Source organism: Neovison vison, chromosome X (genome assembly GCF_020171115.1).
Source record: "Neovison vison isolate M4711 chromosome X, ASM_NN_V1, whole genome shotgun sequence".
NCBI lineage: Eukaryota > Metazoa > Chordata > Mammalia > Carnivora > Mustelidae > Neogale > Neogale vison.
Window position 1 is genome coordinate 117,149,184 of NC_058105.1, and position 23,135 is coordinate 117,172,318.

Below are 23,135 nucleotides of genomic sequence, written 5' to 3' on the forward strand. Positions count from 1 at the left end.
GTGGGAGAGGGAGAAGCAGGCTTCCCGCCGAGTGGGTAGCCTGATGTGGGGCTTCATCCCAGGACCCTGGGATCACGACCTGACCCGAAGGCAGACGCTTAAGGACTGAGCCACCCAGGCACCCCCGTAGTTGATTCTCTTTTAAATCATCACCACTCCATTATGCAACATCCAATAGGAAAAACGATTTTTTCTCTACCTCCTTAGTCTCACAATTGAGACGCTATTCGCATGGCTTATGAAAGCCTCACTTGAAAACTGTCCAAGCCGGTAACTATAAGCTGTACCTGTGCTCCCAGGTTAACGTATAGGAGAGCTGGTCTACAGTCACATGGAAAAAGAATGCAGCAAAGTTTCTCAGCGAAGGAAGTGGAGGGGAGACGTGTGGTAAGTCATAGTGAAGTTAGAGGACATCCATGATAAAAACTGCTGCAGCTAACAGTAACAAGTCACAGTGTGCCCGGCACTGCTCTTGGTGCTCCTGGTGTTTTCTCCCGTTTAATGATCATGTTAATCCTGGGAGGGAGGTAGTATTCGTAGGCCTATTTTTACAGATGAGGAAACTGAGGGGCAGGGGTTAAAGTCACATCGACAGAAGGTGACATTAATCAAGATGTCCAGGGGCGCCTGGGTGGCTCAGTGGGTTAAGCCGCTGCCTACGGCTCAGGTCATGATCTCAGGGTCCTTGGATTGAGCCCCGCATCTGGCTCTCTGCTCAGCAGGGAGCCTGCTTCCCTCTCACTCTCTCTGCCTGCCTCTCTGCCTACTTGTGATCTCTCTCCGTCAAATAAATAAATAAAATCTTTAAAAAAAAAAAATCAAGATGTCCTATTTCCAGAGTCCAACCTCTTTGTCACTAATGTTAAAACTCTCATTTAATAAATAAGGCAATGGATGTAAATGAAAACATTTACAGCTTTAAAAACATTGTTTTTACTACTGGTTTAAAAATAATGAAGTTATTTTTACCATAGGGCACAGAAGCACTAAAACCTCGATACAACCCTGCCAGCAGGGTGAAAACTGCACCCCTGCACAGGTTAGGAGCACCGACGGATGTAAAACCCTTCTGTGACTTCCAGCAATAAACACCAGAGTTGAAATCCGATAGAACGGCCCTATTCTAAATTCTCAGTGTTATGGTGATGCACCACTTTATTCCAAGTGGAGCACTCGGTGGTTTTATGAAGAACACATCAATACCCCTCACATCTAGATTCTGGGCAGTCCTCTTTGGGCAGTTGAGAGTATAAAGTCTATGTTACTAATTTTTTTTTTTTTTAAAAAGGTCCTTATTCCCAGACAGATCTGCTGATGAGACTTAATACTTGATGTTAACTCTCCCTAAATTTTCACTACGTATGATGCAAAGAAGATAAAAAAGGACAAGCGACTGGCACATCATTTTAGCCTCTGACTACCATTATGTTTCTTGGTGGTAGCATAAAGGGTGACCCTCCATTTCTTTCCATTCACCCTGAACGTACGTCAGGTGGCACAGAGGTTAAAAACATAAGCTTTGGAGTCAGACTCTATGTAGGCCTAGATCCTGCCTCCCCCTCCCTGCTAAGGGCTGCCCAGCGCCAGGCAAGTGCTCCTCCTTTCCGGGGCTACAGCTTCCGCATCTGTGGAATGGGAGCTGCCCCCACCCCTAAGGCTGACCGTGAGGACCGAGTAAGCCAGCATACACCAAGTGCTCAACCAAGTGCTGTGATACGGTAACAAGAGACAGTGAAGATGGCATTCCTACCAGAAGAACACAGGGAAAGATACACTACCTAATGTGAGGCATTTAGCGACCCAGCAGATTTTTTCTTTTACATATTTAATATAAATGCTGAACTTAAAATAAACCATTACAGATAATGACAAATCAGTTTTCCTTATCAACAATCTCTCTTGAGAAAGCAAGCAAGCTAAAAAGTGTATCCAGAATTCTTTGAAATCTCGAATCTCCAATCAGAAAAAAGGAGAGTAAGAACAAATCAAAATACTCACCATGGATCGAATGCTGGTTGTCTTTTTGAGTGGTTGGTTCCGGAACTGCTCTCTGATGGTAGCGAAGAAACTCTGGTTGATACATTATTTTCATGGAAAGAATTGTCTGGACGAGGAGATGGCACTAAATAAAGAAAAAGTCAGTCACTGATGTACTTTTTGGCCGAAGCAGTTCTTAACTGGTTATACTGCGTTTTCTCTCACACAAATAAAAACAAGTAAATCAAAACCTTCCTCTGCCCTTTATATAACTTTTGTGTTTTCTGAGGGTGGAGGCATTCCAGGGAACATTCTCCCTCCCCCTACTGATTATCACATTAATTTGCAAGGGTCAGTTAACATCAGGCAGTATATATTCAAAGCATAAATTGACTTGTCAGTGGATAAAATGAAGAACATTTTAGAATATTTAGAAGTATAAATAGGACAGACCCCCTTCACTGTTTTGGCATTCTCTGAAACAGGCTTTCTTACAACATAGACTCAACTATGCAAAATCTATTCTCAGTGAATAGATTTTCTGAAGGGACTCTTTTAACAATATGTGTGCTAGAATATATTAACTGTGCTGTAAGCCTTATACTAAGGAGGCACAGAGTCAATTTTGTATTTTTTTAAACTACTTTCCAAAGAAATTAGGTTATTTGTAAAACAAAAACAAAAACAAAAACAACCCCCTCCCAAAAAAACATTTTTAAGTTCTCAATCCAGGAAAGAACAGAAAGATAACCACAACATAAGTGGGTAAATACCTTTTTTGCTCTTTGCTGTTACTATCTTCTTCTGTCACTTTCTTCTTCTTCTTTTTTTTTTTTTTTTAAATTTTATTTATTTGACAGAGAGAGAGAGAGTGAGCCTAAGCAAGGGAGCAGCAGGAAGATAGAGAGGGAGAAGCAGGCTCCCTGCTGAGCAGGGAGTCCCATGCAGGGCTCAATCCCAAGACCCTGGGATCATGACCTGAGCAGAAGGCAGATGCTTAACCGACTGAGTTACCCAGGTGCCCCTTTCTGTCACTTTCTAAGCTCGATCACAAATCAAAATATATTGCAAATTTCATCACAAAAGGAATATACAGGCTGAGTATCAAGATAAATGACACCATTTCATTTGCCTCTTGACCAGTAGGACTAAAAACAGGAAGTATTCTGGAAATATCTGTCATTTCAATGATAACACTAAATCTTTACCCAGTTGGATTTAGAAGAATCACTGAAATGACAGATGTCTCCAGATGTTTCACCTGGTTAAATCTCTTCCTTCTATTTCTGGACTTTCTAAAATAAAAATGTTCTACCTGCCAAACCCTGAAGTGTATTACGAGGAAGAAAAATGAGGGGCTTTGCTGATACAAACTAATTTAATTCACTTGCAATCAAAACAAAATTGTCTTTCTTAATTAATCAAAACTTTGTTAACATCTTATGTTAAAGTATGTACTCCAGATCTCTATAGGAATAACACAGGTATGGTCCATTTTGGAAGTAAAACTTACAGTGACAGAAAAAAGACATTTGCTCATATACACTACAATATTTTACCTAACTTTAATCTGAATTAAAATTTTAGTCCTTTAAGATTCCAAAGTAACCATAGCATGAGGAAAAACCGGATGCATTAAAAGGCTTAATCAATGCCCTATGCTTTTTTCAAATGGGGCTGGGAAGGAACTAGTAGCCTACCTAAATCAATACATATTTAGTCCTAAATAATACTTCTATACATTTATTTAGCTCAGGTTCCTAGTTGTCTCCCCAAATCAACAGAAGAGCGAAAAGTCAAGGGATGTGGGCGAGGGTGACTGCAGAAGGTCATGATGACTCTTAGGAGGCGTTAAGAGGCTGAGCTTATGAAACACCCAGGACCTTGCACCTACCCTGGTGGGCTTGCTGTTAGTCTCCCTACCAGGGGACAGAGTTCTGGAGGGGTTCTCCCTCTATTGCTATATAGCTCTTCAAAGGGGGTGATGCCCTTCTCTGTCAACATCTCCTAAATCCATACAGCCTCCAAAGCCTCTGTTTTAGTTGTCGGTTAACCATCGAAGTACATTTTTAGGGCTGTGCAAGCACCCTTGAAGATTTTCTTTCATTCAGTCAACAAATATTTATGCAACTGTCAGGCAGTGTGCTAGTCAATGAGGTAAAAGAGGAAAACATGATCAAGGGCCTTGCAACCTTGTGAGAGAAAAATGTAGACAAAGAATCAACACCATGTAGTCTGTGTCATGTTAGAGGGCTAGACAAGGAACCATGGTTAGAACAGAGAAGAAAACATGTCACTTTGGGTGGAGAGGGATGATATCATACTCATACTGCAGAGGACTTCAAAGTGGAACCTTAAATGGGACGGAAACAAGCTAACCAAGCAGGGGGAGGAGTGTGTTTCAGGATGGAAGAGCAGCAGCTGGAGAGGATGGCAAAGGCCAGGGACTATCCAGAAAGCCATCTCGGGGAATCCGGATTTTGTTGTGATGTCAATGGGAAACCAGCAGAGGACTGTGAGCAGGTGAGAGATGGAGGACTGGGGGTAGGCAGCGGGTTGCCTTGCTCTGGTTTTGCCTTGTAGCATTTATTATCTTTTACCACTCTATATAATTTTTATATTTAGTGTATAGTCTTCTCATTGTGAGAATGTGAGCTCTGTGAAGGTGGAGACCTCTGGCTGTCTTGTTCACTGACATGTTCTAAGCTAGACCAGCACTAGGCACACAGGTGACATCAATAAATACTTTAGGACTTAAGTGAATGAATGAGTGGGATGGCCAGAACACAGCTCCACAATTATTCCAGAGACTGGTTTGATGGCAACCCTGGGAAAGAGAGATCAGCTGGGAGGCTACTCAAAGAACCCAAGTCAGAAGTCATGAGGGCCTGAACTAAGAAAGTAGGACCCAAAGCAGGGAGAAGTGCTGGAAGGCGACAGCACAGACAAGGATGGCGCTGACCTGAAGTCAAGGCAGGAAGTGTAGTGGAAGGCATGGGCTGGAGGTACAGGGAAGGGAGGGAGAGAGAAAGAGAGAGAGAGAGAGAGAGGACCCTGGTGGGCGCACAGGGCTGGGCTTACCTCGGTAGAAACTACCAACTCTCCTTGGAACAGGGTCATTGTACAGGTGTCTGTTTTCTTTGGGGGCAGTGCCGTCATCAGAGTGGGGGTCATGATATGCTCCACCCTGAGACAAGAAAGAGGTTTATAAAAAGTTAACAGTAGAGCAATGATGATGTGGCCTATGAACTTAGTATAGTGTGTAATTGATCCAGAATTTACTCCAGGATCTTTTTTTTTTTGAAATAGATTTTATTTACTTGACAGAGAGACACAGTGAGAGGGAAACACAAGCACGGGGAGTGGGAAAGGGAGAAGAAGGCCCTCCACAGAGCAGGGACCCTGATTCAGGGTTCGATCTCAGGACCCTGGGATCATGACCTGAGCTAAAGGCAAACCCTTAACGACTGAGCCACTGAGGCACCCCTACGCCAGGATCTTTTAAAGAGAAAACTCAGAATAATGGCATGAGGAAAACTAATGAACTTCTTATTAAACCAGTTTAAGTTATTTGTGGGAGACTAGGTATGAAGAAATTTTAAAGGATAGGCTGTAATGATGTCACATGACCACTCTTTATAGACAAGTTTTATCGTAAAAGTTAGCAACTTGTGGAGAATTCAGACCTCAGACTTCTGCCTTGCGTGGAATGAAGTAGTGCCTTCTCTGGAAGATTCTTTACCAGAAGATCGAGCCACAGTCATCTCTGGAGGGAGCTGTTCTCCAGGCTGGAAGTCAAATTTAAAAGGATTTATAAGAGTGTCCTGTTCCTAGGGATGAAAATCACCTAAATCACCATGGGCTTTATTTGGCATAATTAGTACCTTCACCAGCTAAAATAAAAAATGTTAGTTGGCTAAAACACAAATTGTCCCATAAAAGAGTGAATCATCTGATGAATGTAAAATAATTCAAACAAATGTCACACAGATGGAAAGTGAAATTCTCATTAAAGTTAAGGCAAGCAGGGAAAGAATTACCCTGAAAATAGTTCAATTAATTATTAACAACAAAGAAAATTATCTTCCTAATATCTAGATAGTCATGGTTCTGTGCAGCACTCTAATTAGATTCTATTAGTTAATCCAAAATTTCTCTAGCAGATTTTTCCAAAAAGAACGATGCAGATCCAAAATTATTTTTCATTAAGAACTTAAACGGCAGATTCAGATGAAATCAAATGTTCTTTGGATAGATCATGGAAGAGAATCAGTACGCTTTATCATTTGTCTTCAAATTCCCTAACTGCTGTAATTATATGTACTTAAAGTTTTCTTAATCTCCTCCAGTACTTGTATTTCATGTATTTTCTTAATCATGATCAGGACAGCACACATCTCAGGAGACACTGCCTATCTCTCAAGGAGGTGAGACACAAGCTAAGAGCAGCCTTGGTCCACAAGGGTGTTCACTGAGGGGAAAAGTGGCATCTTCTACCCTCGAGGAAAACAAGATTAAGGAACAAAACTACCAAGCCTTACTTAGATTTACACAGAGTCGTATCTTGAGCCTTACGAGATGTATCAAAAACATTTTATTTAAACTTTAAATAGGATTTGCTCTGTCTTTGTATCCCTCACTCCCTAAATGTACTATGAAAAAATATTCTGGACAGGAAATCATCCAGGGTAGCCTTTCTTCTTCCTAATTTGTGATAAGATCTCATTTGAATTTTAGCATCTGTATACTTTACAAAGCCCTCTAGAAAAGTCTCCCAGAAAACAAATTATTTATACCTAACTTAAACTCTTAAGTGAAAGTGCCAGTTCGGTCCCCTTCCTCTTGAAGGTGGCCACAATATTTTGTAAGGGAGTGATTCTCATCATTTATTAATGGCTTTAGTCACTGCCATCTTTGTGCCTTTAAACTTACACTATCTTGCAGCTTGGAACTGTACCTCCTGAACTGGACTTAAAATTCTGTAACAGTTGGGTCTGTGCTTAGCCCACAGTAACCATTTATAATTAGATTGTCTCCACCATGTTCACAGTGTTTTTTCTGGAACTCTGAGAACCAGTCCATTTGTCCTTTCTCCAAGTTAGAGCTTTTCATTTTTCTTACATCTCCTCTTTTACACTACACTGCATGCTAGCACACTCTACCTAGTTTTGACCTCCATCTAATGCCTACGGGCATCTGCCAGGCTCTAGAGATCTTTCTAGGCCCTAGGGCTTCTCTCTCTTCTCTAGAGGGACTCCTCCAACCACTGTTTTGACTCCAATCACGGCACCTCTGCCATGTGCCATTGCCTCCGCTCGCAAGCACGCATCTCCTGCTCTTCCTCCTCTTACCTGGGCACCAACCAGTCTTTCCAACCTCACTGAGGATCGCTCTGTTTAGGGGCCCAGGGTCACTTCCGCCTCAACGGGTCAGCATGATACAGTGCAAAGAACGCTGGCCTAGGGACCTAGACACTGCCTCATGGTCCCAGCTCCACCTTGGACTATTTGGGTAAACTGGGGCAACCCACCTAACTTCTTAGATCCTTAGCACACTCATCTACAAAATGACTTTTGGCAAAAGCGACCTCAAACCTTGCATTTTTCACGGCAGCAACGAGGAACAAGTTGCAATCCCCACAGCACCCCATGCTGTTTAATGTCTCTATTAGCCTCCTCCTTCTTTTCTGCCCTTCTTTCCAGCCCTTCCTCAGGTCGACTCCACTTTCTCCCCCTAGCTAAGCCCCAGAAATCCCTTCTCAGACGCCACCTCCCCAGGGAGGCTTCCACAACCCCCGCCTGGACTAGGCTGTGCCTCCCCGTCTATGGCACAGTGGCCTCAAGCACGGCACGGGCACACAGCCTCACGTTACCGCCACGACTGATCCCTGGCACGTGTGCCCCAACATGCACTCAAGAGTACAGGGGCTACACCTTTGTCATCTTTCATCTTTCTCAGGAGAGCCCACCATGGGGCCTCACTCGGTAAATACCGAACACATCCTCATTCTTTAACCATCCAAAACTTCTCTCTACATCCTAGCTCAGAGCAAGAACTTCAGCTGCTCCCAAAGCCATTTCGAACAGCTCCATTCCTGATCTTTCCCTGTTCTCAACTCCTATTTATAGCCAGTGCCACAGTAATTTGCTTCTTAATTATTTCACTGTTATCATGTATAATTTAATGTTCCCTGAGAGAAGAGAAGTTTGTCAAGGGCAAGAACCCTACCTCAGACTCTTTCGAGTGTTCTGAGAACACCTAGCACAGACAGAGTGTTAAAAATCGCAAAAACAGCCCCCACAATCACAGAAGCAGCAACAATTAAAATGTGCTGGACACTCTCTGCCAGGCACGGGGCATGGTGCTTTATATGCCATGTTGGAAGCTTATGACACGACTCAGATGAGGAATCTGAGGCGAACAGGGATTAGGTCACTTTCCCAAATTTACCTCATTTGAAGCAGACTACAGAACTAGGACACAAACCCCGGTCAGCCTGCTTTCCCAACCTGAGCTCTTAGCTGCTCTGCTACACTGACAACCTCTGCCCCATCTTCAGCACCCAGCGTGCTAAACCCATTCCGTATTCCAGCCACATTTTCTGGAGTTCTGACACAGAACTGTCTGATGAACCTATTTTCATATCTTCAAAAAGGGGAGCACTTCCCCTTACATCAAACTCTTCTCTCCTTCTGACACTGGCTTATCTCCACCCTCATTTCTTTGATGCAGATGAATGTTTCATATCATGAAAGTATAATTTAAAAAACATGTGTTCTGCTGTAGGGATGCTACTTCTTTTAAACAGGTTACTGTCAGCAGTTCTAGAGTTTGAAAAACCAGTAAGACGGAGGAAGCCTGAGGATAAAAATATTGCCTTGAGATTTAAAAACAATCCAAAAGACTGCAAATTAACGTTTATTTTGGCCTGAAGTTAAATTTGCCTACAGTTCTAGGAAAATCAGAAATGTTTCAATTCAGTGAAAATATCGAGTAAGGTATAAGTAAAAGGGCCTGATTTGAGCAAATGTGATATGGAAAGATTAGAGAAAATCTCTATAAATCACACTAAATTTTGAGAAAATTAAAAACTATCCCATATAACTGATGAACTCTGTAATAAATCAAAATAGGATCTTTCAAAAAAATATGCCAGAAAGGAATACTTAAGTAGCAGATTTCTAAAAACAAGGTTTTTTGAGTTCTCTTGAACACTCAACAGTGGGCCTTATATAATTTTTTTTAACAGCTAGTCCTTCAAGTATTGCTTCCCCCCCCCCAAAAAAGAAAGCACAACCTCCTACAGTAGGGAAAACTGCAGACTGACCCTATTAATACCCCTGCACCACCTTCCCATGATGAGCCAACAGATCCAGTCAAAGGTCCGAGCTGTACCTGAGGTGATAAGAGCTGGAGGCTGTTGGCTCTGGCCGCCATTCCTTGCCCTACGCTCAAGCTTCCGTCCAAGCCTTTGGCTCTCACTTTGTCCCGGGTCACGTACATGGAATGCCTGTGTGGACGCTGCTGGGAAGAGAAGGGGCTAGTGTAGCCCAGCCCGTAAGAAAAGGATTCATGAGGTGCAGAGAGAGAATGGGAATGGCTGCTGTCCATGTGCTCAGGCAGCTTCAACTCCTCCATGGTTTTAGAATGCCTGGTTGCGGTTCGGCGTGAGTCCAGAGTGCCCTCACTTCGATTATTTCTCCCCGAAGGGCTGAGCAAAGTTCTCGTGTCACTGTGCCTGGTGGGAGTTGGGCTGGTGGGAGAGTTCAAGTCCAAGCAGCTGGATGGGAAGTACCTATTGGTATTGGACTCTGCGATTTGGGCCCTGGCTTCGGAAAGGTTGCTCACAGACTTGGAGTCACTCAACGCCCCGTGGCTTTTGGCCTTGGTCCTGTAGGAGGGACTCCTAGAGGACTGGGGAATAGTGTCAATGTAGCTATGCCGACTCTGCTTTTCAGTGGGCTGCAGTGTCCCAGCTTTGCTCTGAGAGCTTTCCATGAATGAGTGCCGGTTCTGCTGAGATCTGCTGCTTGACTTGAGGTACTTTGTGCCCGGGCCTTCAGAAGGCTTTGGGTCAATATTGAAATCAAACTCTGTCTTTGACTTGGCTTCTTTTGGGCTGAGAAGGTGTGGTATGTTATTGTTGGTAAGATCTTTGCTGGTAGAACCAGGCTGGCTGCTTGCTTGGTAGGTTTTGGTGTGCATGGGACTAAGAGTAGCTCCAGCAAGATTGCCGTTTAGGAAGCTTTCATTGGCAGGAAGACCTTCGTCAGCCCGGGGCAGACCCACACCTAGGTTCTGGATGTCCTTGCTGTTGGATCTGTGGTGAGACTGCAAAGCAGCACTTTTGCTGGCTTGGTTTCTGTGTAAAAACAAAAGAAGGGTATCGGTTTCCTTCAATAGCAGACACACAAAAAGTATTGTTTAAAAAAAGACACACAGGGGACGCCTGGGTGGCTCAGTTGGTTGGACGACTGCCTTCGGCTCAGGGCGTGATCCTGGAGTCCCGGGATCGAGTCCCACATCGGGCTCCCAGCTCCATGGGGAGTCTGCTTCGCTCTCTGACCTTCTCCTCGCTCATGCTCTCTCTCACTGTCTCTCTCTCAAATAAATAAATAAAATCTTTAAAAAAAAAAAAAAAGACACACACATGCACACACCCCTAAAACACCTGAAAGACTAAAGAGAGTTACACATTCAAACATGTGCCAACAAATAACAAGTAACCATAAAGAATAAGCTGCTTAGATCAAGTCACTTTGCAACAAAGCAATGGTCGTGACCGAAATGATTTTGACATCCTTAAATGTTCAAGTAACTTGTTGCCAACATGATTTCTTAACTGATATTCTGGGAAAACATGTTTTTGCTCTGCGGGTGCTCACATGAGTGTTTGTTATGGAATGCCTGGTAAGAGGAGAGCTAAGCTGTAATGAACTCCTGGTAACTCTCTGAATGCTTGACGTCAGAGGCAACATGTAGACTTGAAGGTCATGATATTCACTGAACTTCTCTTTTATTTGTAAAACTCACTGCCGGCTTCAGAGATACATACTCACAGCACATACAGACACCAGTATCCTTTTGTCTTTAGTCTGTATCATCAAAGAATGGGAGTTCTTGCGATATACTCAATAAAAGAAAATGACGCTCTAAAACCAAACGTAAACTATGTTGGATGATCAATGTTTATGTTCTGGAGAAGTGGCAATACTTCTACGGTATTTCAGATACCTCCTTGTACCCTAAACAGGAATGTGTCTTTAACTGGATCCCAGGGATCTAGAGAGTTAATTTCTCTCCAGAAGACATAATTTATTCTCTTCTTCATCATCTCACACGTCATCATTCCAAACCGACTAAGGCTTTCTTTAGGATTTAAAGCTCCATTTCCTATCTGGCTTAAAATAAAAAATATAATTCCAGAGGAAAACCTTGTCCTCTATTGGAAAGCTGAAACACCTCACAGCAAGGTCAGTTTGTTCAACTGCAACTATATGAAGGACCAAACTATACTTTGAGATAGGAGAATGTTTTTAAATGAAAAATAATCTACATAATAAAAAGATCCCTTTTTATTATGCATTCAGAAAATTCTGCTGCAAATATCGCTATTGCTGAAGATGGTTTGACATGGGGGAGTTTTGTTCCCATCACACACTAACTGGAAAGAAAGTCACATTTTTTTTGCCTTTTTAACAGTAATCTGTGAAATTAGGCCTTTCCATTTTCCCTGAGAATCCACTCCTCAGGCAACAAAGGTAAAGGCTCTTTTCCCATCCTCCTATCCTGCAGAATATTAAAGAAAGTATCTGATACCAAGCAAGCCTGTAACAGTTGTGGAAGGCCTCATCTTCTAAATTCAGTCACTAATCTCTCCTAGTTCAGTCACAACTGCAGCCTCAAATAAGGTCCCTTAAATATGAGCTAACTAAATAAATAGCAGGTCCTAGATCTAGAAAGAAATGCAAAGAAACAAAAGTTTCGGGGCGCCTGGGTGGCTCAGTCAGTTAAGTGTCGGACTCTTGATTTTGGAGCAGGCAGTGGCCCTCGATGGTGAAAACCCCCTGACATGGGGGTTCTGCGCTCAGCAGGGAGTTTGCCTCTTTCCCTCTCCCTCTTCCCTTCCCCCCACTTGTGTGCGTTCTCTCTCTAAATAAATAAATGAATGATAAATAAAATTAAAAAAATAAAAATAAAAAAGAAACAAAAGTTTCATCTTCTGTTAAAGGATATCAACAGACTCTAACCCCGGATCAATAAAGGGCAGTCATCATACCCTAAGGCATCAGGTTGTTTTTTTCTGTTTGTTGGTTTGTTTGCTTGTTTTTTAAAGAGAGAGAGAGCACACTGGCAAGATGGCAGTGGAGAGGGGCAGAGGGAGAAGATCTTAAGCAGACTCTGCACTGAGCATGGGCTGGAGCTCGACACCACGACCCTGAGATCATGACCTGAGCCAAAATCAAGAGCCGACAGGCTTATTAATAGACTGAGCCACCCAGGTGCCCTAAAGGGATCAGGTTTTAAACCATCAGAGTCATTTGTCAACTTATATCTCATTAATTAAAATATCCAAGCAACTTTACAAAAACCCAAACAAAAATATGTGAATAATCTAACCCATAAATAGACCTAAGAGTGCTGGTTATCTCCAATTTACCGAACCCCCAATCTGTCCTCCATTTTGCCCTGCCCCACTCAGGGCCTCAGGAGTCCAATGCTGCATACTGCATCACCGGGATCTCTTGCCACCGAACTCCCAGCTGCACTTAGTTGTGCAAGGGGCTGGGGGCGGTCTTCCCTCCCCCTTCCCAGCATGCACCCGAACTCAGGTCACAGCTCTGCCTGTCCAGATTACCGCTCTCACAGGGTGGCTCCTCCTGCCTGGTTCCCCTGGGCTCTCATATTCCTACTTCCTCCCCTTTCTCCTTCAGGTCTAGAGAGGGGGTAATAGCAGAGATAACACACGCAGATATTGTGTAATGCCTGAAGCTCCAAAGAAAACCAGGAAAGGATAGAGAAGAGTGAAGACAGCTGCTAAAGCTTCTGAAAGCCTTGGAAGATATGGACCTCAAAGGAGAGCACAAAGCTGCATGTTAGAAAGAACAAATTCGTAGCAACGTAAGGTACAGTTTCTAATGAGAAAAGGGAGGTTATAACGTTAAGGTAGAAACATTTATCAAAGAGTTTGGTTTCCCATAAAAGTACAAAGAGCCTAAAATGCTATTCTGAATGCTTCTGTCTTGGTATTAATTTGAAGTCATGGAGCTTTGCACATAATTCTTTAGTAGAAAGGGCATCAAATTGTCTTCAAATTGGAGTTCTGCCAAAGCGCAACAATAAGAAACTGCTCCGAAAATTCCATAGATCTCTTTGGCACACAACTGTAAGGAATCTGTGCTAAACTGCCAACCACTTAAAGAGGATATTTTATATATAAACCCTTCTGAAATGGCTGGCAGAACCGTTCATCTTTTTAGTTAAAATGACTTCTCAAACTCAACATCAAAGATGCCAAGCCACATTTTTATGGAGAAGGATGGCAAAGCAGGACTGGTGAGAGGGCAGGGCAGGCTAAAACACCACCATCCCACCAGGTCCAAGGTCAGGAGAACCTCAGGACGGTCTGAAGGAGACTCAGGCAGGGCAACGTAACGCCAAGAGAAGACACGGTATGTGAATGTGTCTCAGAGACAAGGCAGCAGAGTATGTAAGTGGCAGCTGTGATGCTGGGAAGCCCGAGTTAGCCGTGGTCTTTGTAGAGTTAGTGTCCCCAATAAGAAGGGAATCCATAGAGGAAATATGAACCACAGACAAGTGTAGAGAAAAAGACATTTCCATATACATGTAAACTCAGCTGAGATTGTTCCTAAAGAAACCACTTAAGACTTTTTCTTTTAAAATTCTACATGGTGTTAAGACCTAAACGCAGATTCTTTCGTAGGTTTTATTTACTTATCATTTCTATTCTTGTCTACTTCAAAAGAAGATTTGGGTGGACTCCTTCAAGACCCATATAAATTACAGCCTATCACCACACAAATCCTCCTTGACAGATTCCCAAAGAGGGTTCCCAGGGAGAGCCTCAGACACCCACTGGGGATCTCTCAAGCCAAGTCATTAGAGGATAGATACAAAGATCCCCTTTCATGATATGGGTTGCACCATTAATCACTACAGCATGAAGCAAAAAATTGTCATCAGTCTACTGAACTTTATATCCTTGGGATCCTTTTCCTTTGCAAATGTGAACTAGAGGAGTCAAGTGATAATTAAGGCAGAACGGAGACAAAAGTACCTGAACTGGGGAGTGATCCCAGATAAGACAGAGGCATAACTTGAACTTCCTAAATGGAAAGGAGTAACTACATGATGACTATTATTCCTTAGTGTACTAAAATCTCACGAAAACAGACAACAAAGTGAACACAAACTTGGTTAAGCTGAATTTGAATCTGCTCACAGGCCTGGGGGGGGGGGCAAAACAAACAAAAAATCCCCAAACAAATAAAACAATCCAGCTAAGAATGGTCTATAACATATGTAAACTAATCATTCAGAAGACAATAAAGAGAAGTAAAACACAATCACACCATCGCAGTTAGGCAGAGAAAACATAGGATAAATGGTTATTGTCAATTTATGGATATGCTCACGTATCTTGAAAAAGTACTAGGTCTCGGGTTTTCAAAATTCCAATAGATTAATAACAATTATGTTATGTGGAGAGAAAATTGCAGTGAAAGGAGAAAAAGTTTATATTCAGAAAACTTCACATTAAGAATGACCATTTTCTATTTATCTTTTAAGAGTAGATGAACGAAACAACTTACTAATCCCAGAGGCTGAGCAATACCAGATGACAAGACCAGCTTCTTGGTAGAGAAGGGAAGACAGCCCCCCACCCCAGAAGTAGAGGGTTTTTTTTTAAGATTATGCTAAAAATTCTTATTTTAAGAAACACCAATTTTAATCACCATCTACCAAAGTGACTTTACTATTTCCATATTGTTATTCTTAGGAAAAACTAACTTCTCAACTCAATGATTAAAAAAACAAAAACATACGAGCTTCGTAATAGAGCCAAACCTACTTGGTTCAGTTGCAAAGATTGTCCTAGGTGGCCTCCTCCCCACTTGTGTTCGGCATCCTCTTTTCCCTCCAGAAATTCCCTTGCCCTCACCCACCCTTTTGCCTCCAAGAATCATGCCTGGGCCCCATTTACGCAGGATCTTCTCATTCATGAGGCTAGAAACCCCCTTAGTTGCTAACCTATGCTACCTTTCCCAGGAAATGCATAGGTTTCCATAATATATTATTAAAGATAAGAAAGTCTTTAAGACCCACACAACTCTTTAATTATGGTTCTGAATCATGTAATAAGCATAAGGAAGATATTTTTGAATAAAGAGGGCTTTCCTTCTTTTCTTTAATTGCATCATTTAAGCAGCCACCTCCTCCACCTACTTGTAAGACCAACACTGCATCTGTATTTCCTTAAAAGGGAATATTTACCTATTAGACAAAGTGCTGCTTTCCACGTGGTAAGGTTTTCTTTTTGCTGACCTTGAAGGGGAGCGATCCAAAAGTCTCTGGGTTTGAAATGTAGGGTGATTCAAACATTGTTCTGTCAAGTATCTGTCAGCTGGGTCCAACTTCAGTAAATTCTTAGGAAACAAAGTTAGGATCGGAAAGAACATTACAAAGTCAAATTTAAATTGTAATAAAAACCTTATTTCTTTTCCTTATAAAGGAAATGCATGGTCATTGCAAACTATCTAGCGAACGCAGTTTAGTCCAAAAACACTTTTTAAAGAGGGTTATTTAAATTACCACGTTATTGGGATGCCTGGGTGACTTGGTTAAATGTCTAAATCTGGCTTAGGTCTTAGGGTCCTCGGATGGAGCCCTGTGTCAGGTTCCATGATCAGCGGGAGGTCTGCTTCTCGTTCTCCCTCGGCCCCTTCCCCACTCGTGCTCGCTCACTCATTCTCTTTCTCTCAAATAGATAAAATCTTTAAAAAAAATTTTTTTAATAAAAAAATAAATAAATTATCACATTATCTTACTGCTGTTGCCCTCTGGGGATAAGCTCTCCCAGCCCTTTTCTGAATATCGTATATACATATTTCGTTTTATAAAACCTGACTTTATGTTATATGTGGAAGTTGTGGATCCTGCATTTTTCACATACTAGTCAAAAACATTTTTTACAACATAACAGACATTTGAAATGTTATCTTGGAAGAAGTATATATTCACATGAAACATTATACACTCATCTTTCTCCTGCCCCCTCTTGGGAGGCAGCCCATATTCTTGCACATCCTTCCATAGATATTCTGTACCTATCGCTCTCTGTTGCTTTTATTTTATTTTATTTTTATTTAAAAATTTTTTTTTATTTTTAAAGATTTTATTTATTTATTTGACAGAGAAAGATCACAAGTAGGCAGAGAGAGAGAGAGAGACAGAGAAGCAGGCTCCCTGCTGAGCAAAGAGCCCAATGTGGGACTCAATCCCAGGACCCCAAGATCATGACCTGAGCTGAAAGCAGCAGCTTAACCCACTGAGCCGCCCAGGAGCCCCTGTTGCTTTTATTTTACCCAAATAGTAGCAGACACACTATGGTCTGCACTTAACTTTCTTTCCAATGGACATTAGATCTTAAGAGATCATCGCATATCGGTAAAGAGCTTTTACTCTATGGATATGACTTAGGTTGTTTTTAGCAATTCTCTAATGACAAACATTTTGGTTGTTTCCTTTATGTTATTATTATGAAAATGATGCAATAAATAAATTCACAACATGTTCTTAAATGACCTAGGAAGTGTGTGGGATGGATATACCATAATTTATTCAACTGGTCTACTGTTAGACATTTAGATGGCTGCTACTTTTCACTATTATAATTAATGCTATGATAAATATCAGAAATCCTTGCATGCATACATGATCCCTTTCAGGGGCGCCTGGGTGGCTCAGTGGGTTGAGCCTCTGCCTTCGGCTCGGATCATGATCTCAGGGTCCTGGGATCGAGTCCCGCATCGGGCTCTCTGCTCAGCGGGGAGCCTGCTTCCTCCTCTCTCTCTGCCTGCCTCTCTGCCTACTTGTGATATCTCTGTCAAATAAATAAATAAAATCTTTAAAAAAAAAAAAAAGATTCTGGTAACCCAAGCCACTGTTTATATGCAAGTGGATTTACATTCATGTTGACTCAGATACAATTCTAAACTTATTGCAGTTCTTGCCTCCTCCTCTTTAGAAAATAAAAAACTGTGGAAGTATATAAAAATGATTTTGGTCTCAGTGGCCAAATAGTTAACATCAAAATGGTTTCAAATGTATGATACTAGTTAAAAACAGCAAAGCTGGCTCCTGAGTAGTATTTTAAATTAGAAGTACATATGACTTTTTACAAGCCAAATATCTACTAGCATCGAAGTGCTATTTTAAGATTATCAACTATAGAAATTACTGCATATACACACAAAGAACTATTTTTATATCCATAAATATAGCTGTTAATTTTCAAATTACTTAAAAGGAGGAGGTCATTATGAGAAATGTATAAAACTCACCAAGTAAACAGCTTCAAAATTCAGCATTTCAGGGGAAAAAACCCATTTTTTAAAAACTAAAATAGAGTCCATATAAATTACCGTGGGTTGGATCAATTCTGGTAACCTGCATCCCCTCTAAAATGGCTAATATGTATAAACAGATGCAGGATGAGATGGCTATTTTAGGTACTTATATATGGACAAAATTAACAAATCTGCTTTAGAGAATGGCATAGAGAATATATTTCTTCATGAAAAGATAATTAATGTCCTTTACTTTTCAAATTCATTTTGAAAATGGCTAAAAGAAAAAAGGAATAATTCTATTTATGTAACATTCAATAACAAGGCAATATTGATCTTTGGTGATAGAACTCAGAATTATGGTTTCCAGGAATGGGGAGGCATATGGGGTAGAGAGCCAGGGAGGGGCTCTTGAAGAGGCTTCTTGGGTGTTAATAATTTTCTCTATCTCAGTCTTGATGTGGTTACATTGATATGTTTACATTCTAAAAACTAACTGAAATGTACACATAATTTGCATATCTTATGAATATACATTTCAATAAAAATGTTTACTTACTGTTAAAGAAGTTTGAAGTTAAATATTCTAAATAGGGATTAGTTTAATTTCCAAATTGGTATCAATACAGCAAGATTCTCATTATCTTTGTACCTTTATCTGTTCTAGATTTTACCAGGTACAACACTGGCCCTTGGTAATTAGAACTGGTAATGATTTAACTAAAAAAAGTTCAGTTATTTTTTTAAAAAGACAAAAGGCAAGAACCATAGAATTTTATTTAATTCAGTTCTTTTTTCACTTTATTTGTATTTTTCAGTTACCAAATCATTAAGCTCTGATAAATATTGATTGTGTGACAGAACATATTGACAGAATCCAACTGAATCAAGAGATAATTTACGCCTAATTAATATGAAAAACCCTTGAGGGTTATCTTTTTATTTTTTTTTTTAAAGATTTTATTTATTTATTCAACAGAGAGAGATTACAAGTAGGCAGAGAGGCAGGCAGAGAGAGAGAGGAGGAAGCAGGCTCCCCGCCGAGCAGAGAGCCCGATATGGGACTCGATCCCAGGACCCTGAGATCATGACCTGAGCCGAAGGCAGAGGCTTAACCCACTGAGCCACCCAGGCGCCCCGAGGGTTATCTTTTTAATAGCATCTCTCAATCTGTGTTCAGAACACCAGTACTGTAGTTATTTTTTTAAATTTTATTTTAATTTTTTCAGTGTTCCAAGATTCATTGTTCCAAGATTCACTGTTTATGCACCACACCCAGTGCTGCATGCAATACGTGCCCTCCTTAGTACCCACCACCAGGCTCACCTAATGGCCTACCCCACTCCCTTCCAAAACCCTCTGTTTCTCAGAGTCCACAGACTTTTTTTTAAAATAGTATTCAGTATTTAATTAAATTTGGGAGATGCTGAGCAAGACATAAATGCTTCTTTACCTGGGATTTCCGAAAGCCTTCCTAAATTAATGAATATGGTGATTCTCTACAAAAGGTTATGTGGAATGTGGCCTTTCTAAAAGCATTGCCCAATCCCTCACCATTGCCCCAACACCAATTCGCACAGTGTTCCTCCGGACACAGAGGAACATAGTTTAAAGCACAACAAAGTTCTGAAAGTGCTCTCGGCAATTTCCAACTGTGCTAAGTGTACCTTTAAGACTATGTGTATAATATAACCAACCACCCCTGATTTTGAACAATAAACTAAATGGACATACAATAAAACTGATCCATTAACAAGTGTTTTTTTGAAGGTCTACTATCAAACAACCAGCACCAGCTTATGCACTAGCTGGCTGCAATGAAAGCCAGAGAAAACAGGAAAAACTGGTTCTCGCTTAAGCGGCTGTCCATCTAATGGGGAGGAAGAGCTTGAATAAAAAACTGTGAGAATGTTTCTGGTAGTGCAGAGCAGAAGAACTTTCTGGATAGGGACAGGAGCATGAGGAGGCATGCTCAGGTGTGGTAGAAGCAGTGAATCTGCTGTGGCAAAAAAAAGAGAGAGACCCAGAAAAAGCCCGACTCTTAGGGAGAGAAGAGGCCAAATTAGAAAAAGGGTAGAACTAGGTTCACTTACAAAATAATCTTAAGAGAGGCCTTAACTGTCACGTTAAAAAAAAAAGTTTGAACATTTCTTCTTTCAAAATTCATTTTAAGATTTGTTTTGAAACTTTATACCTAAGCAGCTCTTTAACGCTGAATTTTTAAGTTATTTATTACTTATATTAAAATCATTATTATTCTACTCACTTTAGGAACATAACTGAGGTATCTCATGGTCCTGTCTACATGGAATGTTACAAAACTAGGTGCTGTTGCTATTTTGATTAAACCGCATGCTTTTAACATAACCTAGTCCCCCATTATTTACTATAACACATCTATTAACGAAATACAAAGCAGGCTTTGGTCACATGTAAACAGAAAAAAAAAATCCACAAACCAAAAGACATTTTATATAGTCAACATCAACTTGTCCCACCTTCATTAAGTCAAGTAAGACGCTATTTAGAATTCCAAGGTATCTTCTCTCCAATGTCTGAGGGTGGTTAACAGCTGGAAACTGTAAGAACAGACAGGAGTGTTAGCACGCAGGGAAGGGGCCACATGTGCGTATGTGCTGTGAGTTCTGGAAAAGGTAGGAAAGGAACAGAAGTTACTGCCCTAGTGCCAGAGTCAAATTTATTTCATGTGTCCTTTAGTTTTATGTCTATGTATTTGAGGTACAGATTAATAGGACTAGATATCAAATAACAGGAAAATGTATAGATAAGAGAGGATATTAAATCTAGTCAATGAAGCATGTAAAACAAGCCTAACTGTAAAGATTTGAGACTATACAGTTTACAGGGTACTGTCTGTTTATATAGACACTTCAGTTATAATATAGTTCATACAGAACTTGTCTCCTTACATAGACAATTCTTAAGGCTTTTTCACAATATCATTTACTCTTGAAAATTAGAAAACGAAAAAAAAAAAAGAGAGAGAGAGCGTGAGAGAAGGGGCGCCTGGGTGGCTCAGCTGGTTAACCATCTGCCTTCAGCTCAGGTCATGATCCCAGGGTTCTGGGATCCAGCTCTGTGTCGGGCTCCCTGCTCCTTGGAGAGCCTGCATTTCCCTCTCCCTCTGCCCCTGCCACCACCGCTCCCCACCCCAGCACCTGGCTCATGCTCTCTCTTCTCTCTAGCTCAAAAAAGTAAATAAAAATCTTAAAAAGACAGAGAGAGAGAGAGAGATAAAGAGAGAGACAAAGTGAAGGCAGAGAGGCCAGTACTTGAAAGGCCACAGAAATAGCAATAGTGAATTCAGACACATGTTTGAACATTGCTTTTAAAATACTTTTTTAATGACCTGTTTTCAATTCCTTCCTTTATATAAGCTGGAACAGAAGGCAAACAGTCTTCTAAATTAATAAATGCATTTTTAAATAAAATGAAGAGAAGAGGTCAAATTTATTAAGGTGCTCTGTCCTCTCTGCCACCCCACATTTTGCAACATCCACGTGGATGAGAAAGTATTAGAGCCCCATGCCAGGCACTCCCTTGCAATGGGAAGGCTCCTTTGCCTTTAATACATATTTCCTTTATACCGACATAAGAGCGCTTCAAAGTACCAGAATCCTTGAACGTGTTCAGTACGTGGATGGGAGGACTAGTTATGGAGGGAAATTCAAACAAATCACTGAAGTTGTGATTATGACATTATCTGCACACTGTGCTAGGGACAGCAGGAATTACAGCATATGGGTCAGACCTAAACCATGCAATTAAGCAACCCACAGTCTGGCTGAGACAGCAATCAGCACTGAAGTGTGCAACCAAAAATTCTACTTGAAGCTCGGAGGAAGGAGAGACCAAGGTGGAGAAAAAGAGACTTGCAGCTGGAGAAAAAGAGAATCCACAGAGAATATTTGAACTAGGTTTTGAAAGGGAAGAAAAATGTGAGGACAGAGAAAAGTTGGACAGCACCCCAGACAGAGTTAGTAGAAGGAATAACACAAACTTAACACAGACACACGGGCAATAATTTTAACTAATTAGAGAAGGAAGTGATGCTATACAAGGCATTTTAGCAATTCTTCTTATTTTAGAGATGAAGAAGGTGATAATCAGAAAGTTCAAATAACTTATTCAAAGCAAGTTACATAATTAAAAAGCAGAACTAATATTTGCATCCAGGTCTATAATCCAAACCCACACTCTTTCTGAACCTAGGCACTGCTCTCAACGGAAGTTCTTTTGGATGTTGTTGGAGTATTAAATACCAGCCCAAAGAGAGACACCTGTCATGCTGTGATAAACAACTCTGTCTGCTACATTTTAATTAATATTTTGCTCATGAAGTCTATCTTATGTTACCAGATGTCCCTTTCTTTCTTCAGAAGTAACATTTCATTGATAAGAAAATTAATGCAGAGACTGAAAAAGTATTAAAAAAATTACGATAAAAAATGACCAAACTAAGTTAAAAAATTAATTTATATGCTTTTGAAAGAAATCTATCATTCTCATGTGATAATTCAGCATATAACCAAAACTCAAGCATAGAAGTTTAAATTATATCCCAACGAGTAGTTTTTCTTTCTTAATCACTTGAACAATACAATACAACGAGAGTATGTCTTTAGCAAGCTCTTACTATGTGTCAGGCACTGGTCTGGGCATATTACCGAGAACAATTAACCTTCACAACATTTTCGTAGCATTTTCTACACGAAGAAACCAAGGCACAAGAAACTTGCCAAAGTCATTCATGTAAGAAATATGGAGCCAGGCTCTGAACCCCAGCAGTCTGACTCCAGAGTCTATGCCCTAGACTATGGGACAGCAATTGTTAACTTTTTCAAAACAAAGCATAACAAAAGAGCAACATCTTGCTGACTTTCCAATCTCTACACAACTGAATCAAAATGCCAGTAACACTGGACTAATCACCGGTGAGTCTGTAACTCACGGAAGTTCCCGTTCCCACACTCTACATGCTTAGCTATCTTTCACAGATATCCTCCAACAACATTCCCCTCAAATGATGTTAAACCTCCAAAAAGATTAATCTAATTTAGTTAAAAGACCACAAACACGTTCAGACTAAATTGTAAAAATATTAAAGTTTATAAAAATCAAAGTAACATGGAAGCAGCAATTTCTCTGAAGGTTATTTATAAGCGGTGCTGTCATGTGCTACCCAGTGTTTTACAGATACTACGACTTAGTGAGGAGGTCTGTGAACAAAACGGACCATACACAAATGAGGGAAAGAGATTCTTCGTTTGGCCTATCTAACCCAAAGCTACTCATTCTTCATATCCACAACAAATTTCAAATCTTCTATAAATCTTCCTCTAATGAGTCCAGCCAACTATGATTTCTAACTTTCCAGAATGTTTAACACTCTCATGGTCTCAGCCATACTAAGATGTGTATTAGAAAACAGTGCAACACGGTAAAGAATGAGGCATTTTATAATAAGTCATATTGCTTTCCGATTATTTCATGCACAAATGTCTTAATTCTTCGGCTAGCTTGTAAGTTATTAAGGTCAGGTACCAT

At 40.7% G+C, this 23,135-nt stretch overlaps 1 protein-coding gene across 4 annotated transcripts in view; it reads right to left on the minus strand.

Annotated features, from left to right (window-relative positions):
- CDKL5 (cyclin dependent kinase like 5) overlaps nucleotides 1-23,135 on the minus strand; it is a 206,227-nt gene that overhangs the window by 13,709 nt on the left and 169,383 nt on the right. For all 4 annotated transcript variants that reach the window (XM_044235916.1, XM_044235915.1, XM_044235914.1 and 1 more), the window contains exons 10-15: nucleotides 20,066-20,146; nucleotides 15,493-15,644; nucleotides 9,373-10,339; nucleotides 5,664-5,765; nucleotides 5,059-5,164; nucleotides 1,999-2,122 (exon numbers count right to left, since the gene is read on the minus strand). In XM_044235916.1, coding sequence (XP_044091851.1) covers nucleotides 1,999-2,122; nucleotides 5,059-5,164; nucleotides 5,664-5,765; nucleotides 9,373-10,339; nucleotides 15,493-15,644; nucleotides 20,066-20,146 — 1,532 coding nt within the window. The remainder of the gene's footprint in view (nucleotides 1-1,998; nucleotides 2,123-5,058; nucleotides 5,165-5,663; nucleotides 5,766-9,372; nucleotides 10,340-15,492; nucleotides 15,645-20,065; nucleotides 20,147-23,135) is intronic.